The sequence below is a fragment of the Hemibagrus wyckioides genome, linkage group LG24, assembly GCF_019097595.1.
Source record: "Hemibagrus wyckioides isolate EC202008001 linkage group LG24, SWU_Hwy_1.0, whole genome shotgun sequence".
NCBI classification, from domain to species: Eukaryota; Metazoa; Chordata; class Actinopteri; order Siluriformes; family Bagridae; genus Hemibagrus; species Hemibagrus wyckioides.
In genome coordinates, this window is record NC_080733.1 from 1,868,636 (window position 1) to 1,885,313 (window position 16,678).

The following is a 16,678-nucleotide window of genomic DNA, read 5'->3' on the forward strand; positions in this document are numbered from 1 at the left end:
TATCTTGATAGACCAGTGCAAAAGCTTGTTCTACTGCTGGAAGCAGAGTAAATGGTATTAACCCACTGTTAGGTTGTAAGATATATGTGAAATGACAAATCGTGATTTGGTGGGAGTTTAGCTGCCATAAACATTATTTATGTCATTATTTGGGAAATTTCGTTTAAGTATATTGTTTGTTTTATGTTTTTCTGCTGTTGAGTATTTGTTTGTATTATCACCAGTAGGAACAATTATTACGTTCCGCTGCGCTATGTTGCACACGGACCTTTTTTTGTTATGCTGTTGTTAAGAACCACGTGAAACGGGTGAATAAGCTAAAGAGAAAAAAGGTGCTCAAGTGAAGTTAAGTCACGGCAAGTGAAGAAGCAGCTATTTGTAAGATTTTTTGGATTTCTTTGCCAAGTGAACTCATTCCCTCTTGGTTATGTGCAGCCAGCGGGGTATGTTTATTTATTTTTCTTTTCATTGTGTATATGTATATTCAGTTTACAGTTTGTTTATGTTAAGCGAACGTGTGCTTATTATGTGTATTTTGTTCATTTGTATAGTTTGACGGTGGATTTGACCATGAAGTGCAACAAGTGCAATAAGTAAAGATTAAATCCATAAGTAACATATACTGTGTTGTGTATTTCCTGGAGGGAGTGATACAGTCGTCTCAGTCACCAGTCTCTTTTCCATTGACAGCATGGCAAGTGCTGGAAAAGCACCGAGTGTTTGCTTGACCCCCATCACTTACTGCTGCTGAATTTGCAAATTGAGTCAATCTGCTCTGAGCTCCTTGAAAGGTATTTTTGGAAAGATATAACCAGGGCCGGCTCTAGGCATAGGCAAACATCTGTCTTGCCCACCCAATCAAAATTTGGCAGCGGTATACAAATACTCTTTTATTTTCTTTTGTACGATTTGTGATTTGATAAATGCAGTTTGAGGTGGGCTCTGTGTTTAGACATTTGAAGAAGGGGTGTAGAAAGCCCCGACCAGTCACAACGCAAAACCAAACAGTTTTCCGTTTTTGATTGGCTGTAAGTAAACGAGGTGAGGCGGCTTGCCGGTCTGTCAAGGATTACGGAGAGGCTGACACAGTCACGCTATTCATAAAGTGTGGAAACATTTGCTTCCAAATGCAATGCATTGATTTCTGATGCCTTTAAAAAGGCTGTTAGTGGCTCCAACAACAGTGACCGTAATGTGGTCGCTGTTGCTTCAAAAAATCCATCATCCCCAGCTCCCATGTCAGAAACAATTCCGACTCCCTCCACCTAAAAATCTAAAACTCTATCTATCCATCCATCCATCCATCCATCCATCCATCCATCCATCCATCCATCTATCTATTGCTCTTGAACAAAATAAGAGACCACTGCAAAATAATGAGTTTCTTCTGTTTTTTTCTTCCAGGTTCATGTATTGGTGAGATGAAGAGTTTTGTTTCATTTTTTGTGAACTGCTGACAATATTTCTCCTAAATTCAAAATATAACTATTGTTATTTAGAGTGTATATTTAAAGGAAATGACACCACATCAAAATAACCAGAGATCATGCAGTATTAGCAGAGCTTTAATAACTCAAATAAAACAAAATGCAAATAATTTCTAAACAAATTGTGTTAATGCTTTGGTTAAATAACATTAAGAGATCAGTATTTGGTGGAATAACCCCGATCTGCATGTGTTTTGGCTCCATGATCTCCACCAGTTTCTCACATTGCTGTTGGGGAACTTTATACCACTCTTTTTGCAAAAAAGCAAACAGCTCAGCTTATTGTGACAATCCATCTTCCTCTTGATGACATTCCAGAGGTTTTCAATAGAGTTCAAATCTGGAGATCTATCTATCTATCTATCAATCTATCTATCTATCTATCTATCTATCTATCTATCTATCTATCTATCTATCTATCTATCTATCTATCTATCTATCTATCTATCTGTCTGTCTGTCTGTCTGTCTGTGTCTACAAATCAACTAGTTCCACGGATTTTTTAAAAATGTTTACTCAATTTCTCTCTTCAAAATATTACTTGAATATTTAATTTTTAGTTGGCCCAAACTTCACTCCAACTTTAAAAAGATAATTATATTGCCTGAATTTGCCTGAATTTGTGCTTATTTGTCCAGTCATTAGCCATTCTGAACATTCAAAATAACCCTTTGTTTAACATTTTAAAAATATATTTGTGCTTATATTGACTTAATATAATGTCTTCTTAACCAAGCCTAAGCAAGAATATTAGTGCAACAATATTTTTGCTATTCCATCATTTAATTAGTTGAATTTTACAGAGTATCTGTCTCCTCAACCCCACCCCCAAAAATTGCCCACCTGGGATATCTGTCTGCCCACCCTTCTATGGTTGGTAACAACCGGGCCTGGATATAACAGAATTTTCTTTCATCTTAAGATATTTCACTTGCATCCATATTAATCAGTACCTGCCTGAGACTCGTTGAGAATGGTCCAATCACATGAGGCCAAATACATAAAAACAATATTGATTCGATAACAACAAAAGTGGGCGGGTTCGCGACACAGAGTCCTGCGCCCCAAGAAGAATTTGTAACAAGCCAATCAGGGCTCAGCCTCAAGTCATATGCTTTTCAAACCTTTACGGACCTACATACACACTCGTTTGTCCGGAGCCCCGCGCGCACACACAAACACACACACACAGAAATGAACAAAATGCAGTTTAGATTTTTTTTTTATTTTAAATAAATGATAAAAATACATAACATATACATAAACACATACATATACACATACATAAATAAAAACATATACAGATAGATCAAACTAATAAACTAAAGATGTACTGTTTTTTTCTGGCTGCTGTGCTCAAAATGAACAACTTTCATCAATATGTGACATGGAGGCAGACACAGGTGGTGTAATCCATATGCAGTGCGAGTTTAATAGCAAACAGAATCCAAAACACTGCGTCGGTAAAACGGGCACAGAGTCAGAACATGGCAAGAGCAAGCAGCGAGGAAAACGAAACCAAAACACGGTGGTCAAGAAACAAAAGGCGGTGAGTACACAGAGAATCTAACAATACTGAGAACAAGTAACGGCTTGGTAATGTAGCGTCAGCAAACAATACTTGACGTAGAGTGTATCGTGAGTCCGTGATTTATACGGAGAAGGCAGGAAATAAACCGTACACAGTTCAGTATTCCCTCTGGTGGGGGTGGGGGGGTGGAGCTGTTACACAACAGCAGGTGGAGCTGTTACACAATATTTGAACAGTTGTGCTCAAAAGTTTGCATACCCTGAATGAAATTGTTATACATTGCCATTTATTTGGAAAATATGAATGATAATGCAAAACATTTTTTCTCATTTAAGGATAGTGGTCACGTGAGGTCATTAATTATCACATTAATTATCACAACGTTGTTTGACTCCTTTTTAAAACCTAATAATATCTGAAATCACCCAAACCACCCTGATCAAAAGTTTACACATCCTTGAATGTTTGGCCACATTATAAACACACAGGGTGACGCAGATGTTTAAATAGCTATTAAAGGGAAGTTTCCACACCTGTAACTCATTGTAATTGTAATTAGTTCCTGTGTGTAAAGTCAGTAAGTTTCTCAGCTCATGAGGTGATGCATGTTGGCTGGATACTGCACCATGGGGAAGACAAAAGAACAAACTCTGATAAAGAGGTGGAAAATAAGAGGTTCTGTTGATACTAAGCCACAGGTAGACCAAGAAAGATTTCACCCACTACTGCCAGAAGAATTGTTCGGGATGCAAAGAAAAACCCACAAACAACTTTGAGAGAAATACAGGCTCCTCTGGAAAAAAGTGGTGGTGTTGTTTCAAGAAGAACAATAAGGAGGTACTTGAACACAAATGACCTGCATGGTAGAGTTGCCAGGACAAAGCCGTTACTGTGTCCATGCCACAAAAAGGCCTGCTTTCAGTATACCAGACAGCACCTAGACAAGCCTCACAGCTTCTGGAGCAGAGTCATCTGGAGTGATGACACCAAAACTGAACTTTATAGTCACAATCTTGAACGTTCTGGAGAGGAGTCAACAAGGCCTACAGTGAAAAGTACACCATCTTCACTGTAAAGCATTGTGGTGGATCTCTTATGTTTTGGGGCTGTGTGAGCTCCAGTGGCACAGGGACGTTAGTCAAAATTGATGGCAAGATGAATGCAGCATGTTATCAGAAAATACTGGCAGACAAAATTTACATTCTACAGCATGAAAGCTGCACATGGGACACCCTTGGATGTTCCAACATGACAATGATCCAAATCACAAAGCCACGTTGACCCTCCAATGGCTACAGCAAAAAAGTGACCATCTGGTTCTGGAGTGACCATCACAGTCTCCTGACCTCAATATCATTGAGCCACTTTGGGGAGATCTCAACCATGCAGTTTGTGCAAGACAACCAAAAAGATCTGGAGGCATTTTGCCATCAGTTATACCACCTGAGAGAATTAAGGACATCATGCACAATTATTTCAAAAGACTGCATGTCATCATTGACGCTAAAGGGGGCAATACACGATATTAAGAGCTAAAGGTATGCAAACTTTTGAACAGAGATAATTTCTTCATTTTCTTTATTGTCATGTTTTGTTTGAATATGAATTTGAACTTGAGTTCTATAAGAAATAAAATAAATTTGTTTTGCCTCATATATATGAATTTTTCAAATATTGATACAATATTGATAAAATAATACAATAAAATAATAGGCATAGCTAACAATACTTCGTGTAGTGGTGAATGTGAGCATGGCCTATATACCCCATGACCCGGATGTTCTTAATACTTGGGCGAAGGTGCCCTCTGGTACAGTAGGTCACAGGGGGAAGTGCGGGTGCCATTACACAAGGAAACATTAATTTTTCCCACATTTTAATTCAAACATTTACACTTTCATATATTTTAGATTTATTACACATAAACTGAAATATTTCAATATCAGCTCATCTGTTTGAGAAGTCTGGTGTCTCTCATCTTCCTCTTGACAATATCCCATAGATCCAACACAGTGAACCAACACCAGCAGATGACATGGCACCCCAAATAATCACTGACTCTGTTCACTTTACTCTGCTTCTCCTCTCTTTCTCCAGACTTTGGGACCTTGATTTCCAAATGAAATGCAAAATTTGAGTAATGCTCCAGTTCTTCTTCTCCTTAGCCCAGGTCAGATGTTTCTGACGATGTCTCTGGTTCAGGAGTGGCTTGAAACTAGAAATCCAACACTTGTAGCCCATTCCATGGACACATCTGTGTGTGGTGGGTCTCCATGCACTGACTCCATCCTCAGTCCACTCCTTGTGAAGCTTCCCCGCATTCTTGAACTAGCTTTGCTTGACAATCTTCTCAAGTCTACGGTCATCCTTGTTGCTTGTGCACCTTTTCCTACCACACTTTTCCCTTACAGTCAACTTTCCATCAATATGCTTTGATACAGCACTCTGTGAACAGCCACCCCTTTTAGCAATGATGGACATCCTTGATAGGTACGCCGACCAAGAGTGAAGGAAGGAGAGGCCAAGGAGCCCATAAGAACCCGTGCTGAGCAGCATTTGTAAAGTGTTTTAAAGATATGACATATCCCTGTTGAGGCCATTCTAAAATCTACTGCAACATACATTGCTCTGTGATGAATTATTTACATATCCCAGCTCTCACCACCAAATTGTGATCAAATAAGATGGTGATCAGAAACTGTGAACTAGCTGACAGTTGGGGGGTCAACTCTGGGGATTTTTCTCCCATTCAATGCTTTGTTTAAGAGTATCACCTCTAGGCTTTTATTTTGTCACACCTTCAAGGCCTGCCCACTCAAGGCCTTTAAAACAGCAAAGTATGTGCCTTCTCACTGGACTTGATGACTACAGTGCCACTGCAATGTGTTCTGATCTCCAATAAAACATTCCTGCTGAACACGACTTCTGAGTCATCCGGTCTGCTTCTGTGAATTTAAGTACTCTTAGTTCATTTTCTTTCTGTTGACAATATGTAGTCTTACATTCCTGTTCCACTGCCTGAATTCATCTCTCCAGCTCCAAATTTATGGCCACTCCTAGACCCCTGATGAAAAGAAGAGAAAGCAATGCATTTCTCTCTGATCAAACATTTTGTTACCTCCCATTACACTTGAGGGTTATTTGTTGATTAGCTATTCAAATCAGTGAACTCAAATTAGGAGCGACGCAGTTGTGATAAGAATTTCTGGTCATGAAGTAGAGATGTGTTGAACCTCCAGTGTTCACTTCCAGAGGGAAAAGAAAATGGGAGAAGACACAACGTTACTGGGAAGTGGTCTGAGAAAAGAAGAGGTAATTTATCCAAGTTATCAATAAATGGAACAAAAGCCAGCGACATAAGCAGGTAATCGATGTGAGAATATGATTTATGGGAGCCTGAGAAGAATGTATAGTCTTTAATGGCCTCATTCTTCAATCACTATATGTCACACATGTTGACCTATTTTATAAAGTCATTAAATAACTTTGAAGAGTTCTGGTCAGAGAAAGATATTTGAGACCAAACAAGAAGGGAATTATGCACAGTATTGAAGTCACCTCCTATGACATGATGGTAGTCATTGAAATTTAGCTTCATGTAGATATGATGTGTTGATATAACACACTATCGTTTTCATTAGGAGCGTAAACAGAAGCAAAAGCACATTTAATATTAGACCACATTCTGAGTATGCAGGTAAGTATGCATCTGCATCACTTTTGGAGCAATTCATGGAAAATGGAAGACACCAGGCCATCAGTATCAAAACACCTTTATATTTCTTAGCAGAAGAAGAAAAGGAAACTAATTTGTAGTACCTATTATGAGGTGAGATTCTTGTATTAGTAGATCTTAAATAATCCAAATATTTGGTTCTCTTAATGGCGCCATTTAAACTGTTGATGTTCCACGACATTATATTAAGAAACATAGATCAATCAAAATACAGAACATCCTACTAAGTAAGAAACAAAAATTAGTGGACTTACATCTATAGTTCATGGCATCTTGAACTATAAAGGAACAACAACAAGAACAGAACAGAAAGCTCACAGCGCTAATGGCATTAGCAGTGCTAACAGCGTTATTGGCAGCACACACATGGAGCATGCCGGAGAGGACAACGCGTTCATCATCTCGGCACATGACGTGAGAAAGGCATTTAGGAGAGTGAACACCAGGAAGGCAGCAGGACCAGATGGCATCACGGGTCGGGTCCTGAAGGCCTGGGCTGACCAGCTTGCTCCTGTGTTCACTGAGATCTTCAACCTCTCCCTGGAACAGTTTATAATCCCGACGTGCTTCAAACAGTCCACCATTGTTCCTGTCCCCAAGAAACCCCAGCCCACCTCCCTGAACGACTACTGCCCAGTTGTCCTCACCTTGCTAGTGATGAAGTGCTTTGAAAGACTAATCAGAGACTTCATCACTTCTTCCCTACCTGACACCCTGGACCTGCTACAGTTCACGTACCGTCCCAACCGTTCTACTGAGGACGCCATCACACACCTCCATCATACAGCCCTGAGCCATCTGGACAGCAGGAAGGGGAATTATGTCAAAATGCTGTTTGTTGCAGTTCAGCGTTTAACACCATAATTCCCTCCATACTCACCACTAAGTTGGATCCTGGGCCTTAGCCCATCCCTGTGTCGATGGATCTCCAACTTCCTGCAAGACAGACCTCAGGCAGTACGGTTGGGCAACCATGTCTCGCCCTCACTCACCCTCAGCACTGGAGGCCCCCAGGGTTGTGTTCTGAGCCCCCTGCTGTACTCTCTGTACACCTGTGTGGCCACATCCAGCTCCACCAACATTGTTAAGTTTGCAAATGATACTGTGGTGGTGGGCCTGATCTCCAATAACGATGAGACGGCCAACCTAGAGGAGATTAAAAACTTGGAGACATGGTGCCAGGTCAACAATCTCCTCCTGAATGTCAGCAAGACTAAGGAGCTGACTTCAGCACAAAGCAGGTGAGGAATTACCAACCCCTCACTATCAACGGGACCCCAGTGGAGAGAGTGGACAGTTTCCAGTACCTAGGTGTTTACATCACGCAGGACCTGACATGGTCCTGTCACGTTAACACCCTGGTGAAGGAGGCTCGGCAGCGTCTCTATCATCTTAGGGACTTTAAACTGCCCTCAAAGGTGCTAAAGACATTTTGCACCATTGAGAGTATCCTGATGAGAAGTATCACAGCCTGGTTTGGAAACAGCACCAAGCAGGACAGGCAAGCTCTCCAGAGGGTGGTGCGATCAGCCGAGCGTACCATCTGCACTGAGCTTCCTGACCTGGACACTATATATACAGCAAGTGGTGCTGGACCAAGGCCAGGAAGATAATGAAGGATCTGAGCCATCCCAACAATGGACTCTTCTCTCTGTTGAGGACAAGGAAACGTTTCCGTTCCTTGAAGGCAAACACAGAGAGAATTCTTCCTGCAGGCCATTCAGGCCCTCAACCAGAACACCTAGTACCTGGACTTTCTGGACTTACCCCCACACGACATGACATTCTACCTCAGCAATAATTGCACTACTTTGCATATTCTGCACTACTCTGCACACATGACAACCACACTCACTGTACAGCTTTCTGTACATCTGTGTGCACATACACTATATTGCCTTCACAGCGAAGAATGGGTCGCTCTCAGGAGCTCAGTGAATTCCAGCGTGGAACTGTGATGGGATGCCACCTGTGCAACAAATCCAGTCGTGAAATTTCCTCACTCCTAAATATTCCACAGTCAACTGTCAGCTGTATTATAAGAACGTGGAAGTGTTTGGGAACGACAGCAACTCAGCCACGAAGTGGTAGGCCACGTAAACTGACGGAGCGGGGTCAGCGGATGCTGAGGCGCATAGTGCGAAGAGGTTGCCAACTTTCTGCAGAGTCAATCGCTACAGACCTCCAAACTTCATGTGGCCTTCAGATGAGCTCAAGAACAGTGCGCAGAGAGCTTCATGGAATGGGTTTCCATGGCCGAGCAGCTGCATCCAAGCCATACATCACCAAGTGCAATGCAAAGCGTCGGATGCAGTGGTGTAAAGCACGCCGCCACTGGACTCTAGAGCAGTGGAGACGCGTTCTCTGGAGTGACGAATCGCGCTTCTCCATCTGGCAATCTGATGGACGAGTCTGGGTTTGGCGGTTGCCAGGAGAACGGTACTTGTCTGACTGCATTGTGCCAAGTGTAAAGTTTGGTGGAGGGGGGATTATGGTGTGGGGTTGTTTTTCAGGAGCTGGGCTTGGCCCCTTAGTTCCAGTGAAAGGAACTCTGAATGCTTCAGCATACCAAGACATTTTGGACAATTCCATGCTCCCAACTTTGTGGGAACAGTTTGGAGCTGGCCCCTTCCTCTTCCAACATGACTGTGCACCAGTGACCAAAGCAAGGTCCATAAAGACATGGATGACAGAGTCTGGTGTGGATGAACTTGACTGGCCTGCACAGAGTCCTGACCTCAACCCGATAGAACACCTTTGGGATGAATTGGAGCGGAGACTGAGAGCCAGGCCTTCTCGTCCAACATTGTGTGACCTCACAAATGCACTTCTGGAAGAATGGTCAGAAATTCCCATAAACACACTCCTAAACCTTGTGGACAGCCTTCCCAGAAGAGTTGAAGCTGTTATAGCTGCAAAGGGTGGACCGACGTCATATTGAACCCCTTGGATGTCACTTAAGTTCATATGCGAGTCAAGGCAGGTGAGCGAATACTTTTGGCAATATAGTGTATATATATATATATATATATATATATATATATATATATATATATATATATATATATATATATATATATATATAAATTCCCTTAGAAAACAAAAACAAATATCTAATCAAATTCTGACTGGATCATTGAGGGTCATTGATGCAGCTGCTGTCAGTACAGTACAGTATGGGATTACATAAAGTTATATCACTTTTATGAGTAGTTTATATGAAACTAATTTCGAAACCAAACAACTGGTTAAAAAACATTCTCACACAGAATCACACCCACCCCTAGCCAGAGCTGCAAAAAATGACAAACCCATACTAGACATTTTAAATATCTAAAATATTTAAGCAGTAGATCCAGTGTTTGTGGTTGAATTGCACACGCAATATCTATCATAGCTAGGTTTTGTTTTTAGTGTGTTGTATTGTGTTGTATTACAGGTCACCATCTGACTATTTCCTTACTGTTTTTTCCCTGAGTGTTTGCTTGCTTTCCTGTTTGGCACAAAAGCTTTTCCATAAGTTTAGACTTACTGACCCAGACTCACTGGTGTTATGTGTGTCACTGCTGAGATTGCAATGATGATCATTTTGACATTTTCTGCATATTTTCTGTAGCTAACTATGCATATGATGAAATTGTATGACATCACAAATTTATCAACAGTTATGAGCACATGCAGTGAGTTTTATATAGAACCCTATAAGGGCTCTAGTTTTCACCTCTTTTTGATAACATTGTCTAACAGGTATGTGCATAGGAAGGTGTGACTTTTCCTTGTTGTTACATATCCACATCTGGGTTTGTGAAGAATAAATACTGTTATTATACATTACATATCAGTTAAATTCCAAGCACAACATTAAAGTTAAAGCAAGATCCCTTAACAGCTCCTTATTTGTCCTGCTGGGTAAATCTATAAAGGTTCACTGGAAACCAACTCATGTTGTGTTGTGTATTTGTTTCACTAAGTAAAGCAGGAAGCTCAGAGCTATCAGATCTACACAATCAGAATCCCTGAATGACTTTATTTTGAAGACTGCTCACACCCTGTTCCTGCTTTTGTTTTTATTTTATTTATTTATTTTTTATGTAGTTCATCTTGATAGTTATATGTTCGAATCTCAATATGGGTTTAATGTACAAAATCTGATTGGTGCAAATGCATAAAACTGCTTCATCTGTTGTGATCAATGCACAAGAAGCTATGTTACTCTAGCAACCTAACTATAGAAATGTGAAAGCGAGGATTAGAAAACAGAAGAATGAGTTAGTGTGAAGTTAGTGAACGTATGCCGAGTTTTGGGTATGCTGTGAATAAGTGTTTCTGTGATGTATGCAGACAAAAGGAAGAGAAATTCAACGAACAAATTAAACTACGCAAGCCTGGAACTTCATTTATTTCGGCATGAAACACATTCTTTCCATTGGGTTTCTATGAAAGACCTGTTACAACACTAAATATTACTGTATTATAAATGACATGGATTTTTACAGATTTTTACCTAGTATACTATGCTGCTGTTGTTCTTTCGGCGGCTCCCGGTTTGGGGTCGCCAAGAGACATTAAAAAGACTATAAAAGAAGGGAGATTACAAAGGCGACATATTGTGGAAATATTGTGGACATATTTGACATCCTAATGGAAAAAAAAAACATTGACTGGGGTCATTAAAATAATAGTTTTGCTTATTTCTGATTCAGATAAATAAAATCTGTTGTAGCAGCACCAGCAGTAAACAACTCTCATCTTAAACACTTTCTGATTCCTAGGGACCTTCAACAAAAGGGAAAGTGAAACACCGTGCCGTATTCATGTATTCAAGTATTAGTATTAAATCACATTATGTGCCTAATGCAACCTTTCCAATGTAGAAATGTGTGTTTTAAACGATTTTGTATGTTGAAAAATAAAAAGACACTTGAATTAATGTCTGTTAGACAGTCGGACATGGCTAACGTTTTCTCATTGGGCGGGATTTTTTGGACGGTCCCTTAAACACCATAGCAGAATATAGTGTCATTGGACTGAACACACCCGACCGAGTCGTTTCGATTTGTTTCAGGGAGCGCATTTCATACACAGCTTTCCGTCATGGTAACTCTCGGCTTCTTTCGGATAGTGTGTCTCTCAGCGTGTTTTATTCTCACAGGTAGGATCTGAGATCTTTCATTTCTTCTGAACTCTGTAAGGCATTTACACTGTAATCTGGCCTGCTGTTTACTGTATATAGTGGATTGTGGACCGTGGTAAAGCGTGGGTTTGTTAAAGGCTCTTATGATAAACGAACTTCAGTTAAAGGTTCATGTCTCATATTTTCAGAGTGAGATTCAGACAAATAAGTTTTTTTCCCCTCATACACGGTTTTACTGATCTTTAACAAGGGTGCCAATAATTCTGGAACTAACTGTGTATGATTATTTCACACTAAATGATCTTAATTACTCTCAGTCATTAAATCTGCTGGTTATTTAATTGTTGAATAAACTTGTCCATAATGATCCAGACAATCATTCTGCAATCCAAACCATATGTGTTCTTCACTGTGTTCCAGCTGCTGATGAAGACTTGGTGATCACACCCTCAAGACTGGTGGTGGAATATGGAGCTAAAGCCTCAGCTAACTGCACCACTCCTCACAACCATCAAGGAATGGGCTGGGAAGCCACAGAGGGATCAATAGATATGGTACAAAATGTCCATTTCCTCACCTGGACAGTGCAGAGCCTTACAGTGTGGGATATAAAGCCAGAGTGCTTTATTAACTTGGCCAGGAAACAATCAGTAAAGAAACTCCAGATTACTGTTTACAGTAAGTCACTGCTTTTTCAGTTGTCTCTCTTTTGCATTGTTGCCTGATTTTGCTCCTAAAACTGTATATGTTATGGCATGAAATATAAAAGTGTCTGCTCTATCTAGTGTTCCACATGCTATCATTATAAAGGGACTGTTTTTCCAAATAATGGCTCCAAAATGGCTACCAGTTGAATGGACGGCTTTGTTTACTGTAGTTGTTTTGTACTAAGATATCTTTCTACTCCACAGAGCTTCCAGACACATTGTCCATTAACAGTCTTCCGCCTGTAATCGAGGACGAACGCCGTTATCTTCAATGTGATGTTCAAAATGTTGCTCCTGTTCAGTACCTTAAAGTCACGTGGTACAAACAACAGTCTCCTGTGAAGAGTTTCTCCTTTAATGAATCCACCATCACTCCAGTGAACGTATCTAGTGAACTCATGATCAAGCCCAGCAGAGAAGATGATAGAGCCAAGTACTGGTGTGAGGCAAAGCTGGAACTGGGACCAGATGGACCACAGCCTCCTCCTACAATGACATCAGATCCTATCCATATTAAAGTATACTGTAAGTTACAATATTCTGTTATTCAGACTGTACATTATATCACCATAGACACAGACTAAATTATTAGCTCCAAGTTTAGCACATGCAGTTTCAGTGATGATAAAATATTGTTTCAGCAAATAGTTCACAGCTGAGTCCAGGTTACTTGGAGTCATTTGTGACTGAATATGAATGATCATCCTTTGTGTGGTTCATTTCCATGAAGTCTATTTGGTAGCTAGTAATCAGTGCTTATGTACAGCATTAGTCACATGTGCTTCAGGCAACACAGATACACTATATTGCCAAAAGTATTCGCTCACCCATCCAAATAATCAGAATCAGGTGTTCCAATGACTTCCATGGCCACAGGTGTATAAAATCAAGCACCTAGGCATGCAGACTGTTTTTACAAACATTTGTGAAAGAATGGGTCGCTCTCAGGAGCTCAGTGAATTCCAGCGTGGAACTGTGATGGGATGCCACCTGTGCAACAAATCCAGTCGTGAAATTTCCTCACTCCTAAATATTCCACAGTCAACTGTCAGCTGTATTATAAGAACGTGGAAGTGTTTGGGAACGACAGCAACTCAGCCACGAAGTGGTAGGCCACGTAAACTGACGGAGCGGGGTCAGCGGATGCTGAGGCGCATAGTGCGAAGAGGTCGCCAACTTTCTGCAGAGTCAATCGCTACAGACCTCCAAACTTCATGTGGCCTTCAGATGAGCTCAAGAACAGTGCGCAGAGAGCTTCATGGAATGGGTTTCCATGGCCGAGCAGCTGCATCCAAGCCATACATCACCAAGTGCAATGCAAAGCGTCGGATGCAGTGGTGTAAAGCACGCCGCCACTGGACTCTAGAGCAGTGGAGACGCGTTTTCTGGAGTGACCAATCGCGCTTCTCCATCTGGCAATCTGATGGACGAGTCTGGGTTTGGCGGTTGCCAGGAGAACGGTACTTGTCTGACTGCATTGTGCCAAGTGTAAAGTTTGGTGGAGGGGGGATTATGGTGTGGGGTTGTTTTTCAGGAGCTGGGCTTGGCCCCTTAGTTCCAGTGAAAGGAACTCTGAATGCTTCAGCATACCAAGACATTTTGGACAATTCCATGCTCCCAACTTTGTGGGAACAGTTTGGAGCTGGCCCCTTCCTCTTCCAACATGACTGTGCACCAGTGACCAAAGCAAGGTCCATAAAGACATGGATGACAGAGTCTGGTGTGGATGAACTTGACTGGCCTGCACAGAGTCCTGACCTCAACCCGATAGAACACCTTTGGGATGAATTAGAGCGGAGACTGAGAGCCAGGCCTTCTCGTCCAACATCAGTGTGTGACCTCACAAATGTGCTTCTGGAAGAATGGTCAAAAATTCCCATAAACACACTCCTAAACCTTGTGGACAGTCTTCCCAGAAGATTTGAAGCTGTTATAGCTGCAAAGGGTGGACCGACGTCATATTGAACCCTATGGATTAGGAATGGGATGTCACTTAAGTTCATATGCGAGTCAAGGCAGGTGAGCGAATACTTTTGGCAATATAGTGTATGTCGAAAGCTAACTTGTCATTTTGAGGAAGTCAGCAAAAGTGTGAGAACACAGGATGTGTCCTTTCTACTTCTGAAACATGTTGGTTGGTTGCTGAGAAAAGTTGACCTTGTACTGAATGCTATTTTAACTGTTATTTCTGATGCTCATGCTACTAGCCTTAGGTCTAACACGGTTTAATGCACTGCTGTGTCTCTAAGCACCATGACCTATCACTTGATATAACTTTCTGTTAGAATTTTGTTGCTCATTGCTTAGATCCTTATTTTTTGTGCTGATGATTCACTCTGACAAGCCTTGTCTTTTTGTCTTCTTTCAGACAAGCCAATGTTCTCTAATGACACAGAGATCATAGAAGCAGGAGATGGGAACATTATGTTAAACTGTACTGACACAGCAAACCCTCCTTCTGTTTACACCTGGGAGGGACTACATCTGGAAGGAAAAAAGGAAGTTAAGTTATCCTCATTGTCTGTTTCTTATCCAGGAAACTACACATGCACTGCTTCAAACGCCTATGGCAAAGCAAAGAAACTGTTCATTATCAAATCTAAAAGTGAGTATTAAAGATTTCTTATTTCAAAAAATTCTCATTTAATGTTCATTCCATTTATTTATTTTATTATATACATATCATAATATAAATCTTTCTCTTTAGTTGAAACACTTAATAAATGTCTTGAGATTTATATTTCTATATCTGATATATCAGACAATCTTTATAATTAGATGAATGATGTATTGATTATAACTTTTAAAAAACTTAATGTTAACAAATTCTAATTAATTATTTCTTATTTGTCAAATTTACTGCTAAAGGTAAAATTACACCTAAGGTTTTTCTACCTTTATTCTCTCACAGATCATAACTACACCACTCTGATAGCTGTTTTGGTACCCGGACTGCTTTTAGCTGTACTGCTGATTGCAGGTTACTGGTTCAAATTTAGGAAAACTGCCACTGGAGGGTCTGCTAACCACAGCACGGCACCTTCTCCATCAGCTCAGAAAGAGGAAGGTCAAGAGTTGGTTTCAGCTGCTATTTGAGTTTAATTTCTGTCGTGTTCATGGGTGAGGGTCACAGTGTTTTTAATGTGATTTTATTTCTGGTTCTGATTCTGGTGCAGCAACCATTGATGAAGAGATCAAGATTTCTTTTGGTTTGTTTTAATGTGCCATGATTGACAAAAGAGAGAAACCCTGACATTGTGACACTGTGGGGTTTATCTGGCTGTGAAGACTCACTCCCATTTCTATTCTGTTTTAGTTCTAGTCATTTCATACGCATTTCCCCTCTTCCACTTTCACTTCCAGCTTGGATTTTTCACAATGAGTAGGAGTGCCACTGTAGTGAAAGTCAGCACGGCCGCTCCTGCTCAGTCTGATTGAGCCAGTGTTGCCATGGTAACACCCTGAACAGCCTGAAGAACTGTAGTATTGGTTTTGGTCTAATGAACTATAGCTTGAGTTGAACTGAATGCAGACAAGCGGAACGAAACACGGTGAAAAGTGCCAGTGTTTTATACTAAATATCAGAACTCTTGTCAAGCCAGGTGAATGAAGTGGAACGAAGCGACATCCATCTGTACACACTGGATGGTACAAACCAGCATTAATGTTTTATGTTTTTAGGACCTATTTTTGCATGTGGCCTTACAGTGGGGACATACTGTATGTTGAGACATGTTTCATACACAAATAATTGTCTAATAAAAGAAAAAAGCCATAAAGATTCCCTGCTACGTCTATGCTGGCTTGGTACATGGAGTCTGTATTTTTTGATTCTCTCTAAAACAAACTACTTTTCAGATGTTCAGCATCATCAACTGCCTAAACATTGCTAAAAATAAATCTGTATACAGTGTGTGTGTGTGCTTAATAAATGTGTTGTGTGATCTACTTGAGTGGTCTACATTAAAAGACGGAGAACTCTAGTTTGTACAGCTGGGAGGAATATAATATTACTGATAATATTACTGTATAATTATATATTACTCTGTAAGTGCAAACCATACAGTTGACGTGTGCTCCTAC

The 16,678-nt window shown here is 40.6% G+C and overlaps 1 protein-coding gene across 1 annotated transcript; it reads left to right on the plus strand.

Moving 5' to 3' along the window:
• The first annotated feature begins 11,747 nt into the window (after positions 1–11,747).
• Positions 11,748–16,543, plus strand: LOC131345430 (uncharacterized). Its single transcript, XM_058378314.1, has 5 exons — positions 11,748–11,906; positions 12,309–12,566; positions 12,800–13,120; positions 14,964–15,200; positions 15,507–16,543. The coding sequence occupies exons 1-5, from the start codon at positions 11,849–11,851 to the stop codon at positions 15,689–15,691; spliced, it is 1,059 nt and encodes a 352-aa protein (XP_058234297.1). The 5' UTR covers positions 11,748–11,848; the 3' UTR covers positions 15,692–16,543.
• Positions 16,544–16,678: the final 135 nt, after the last annotated feature.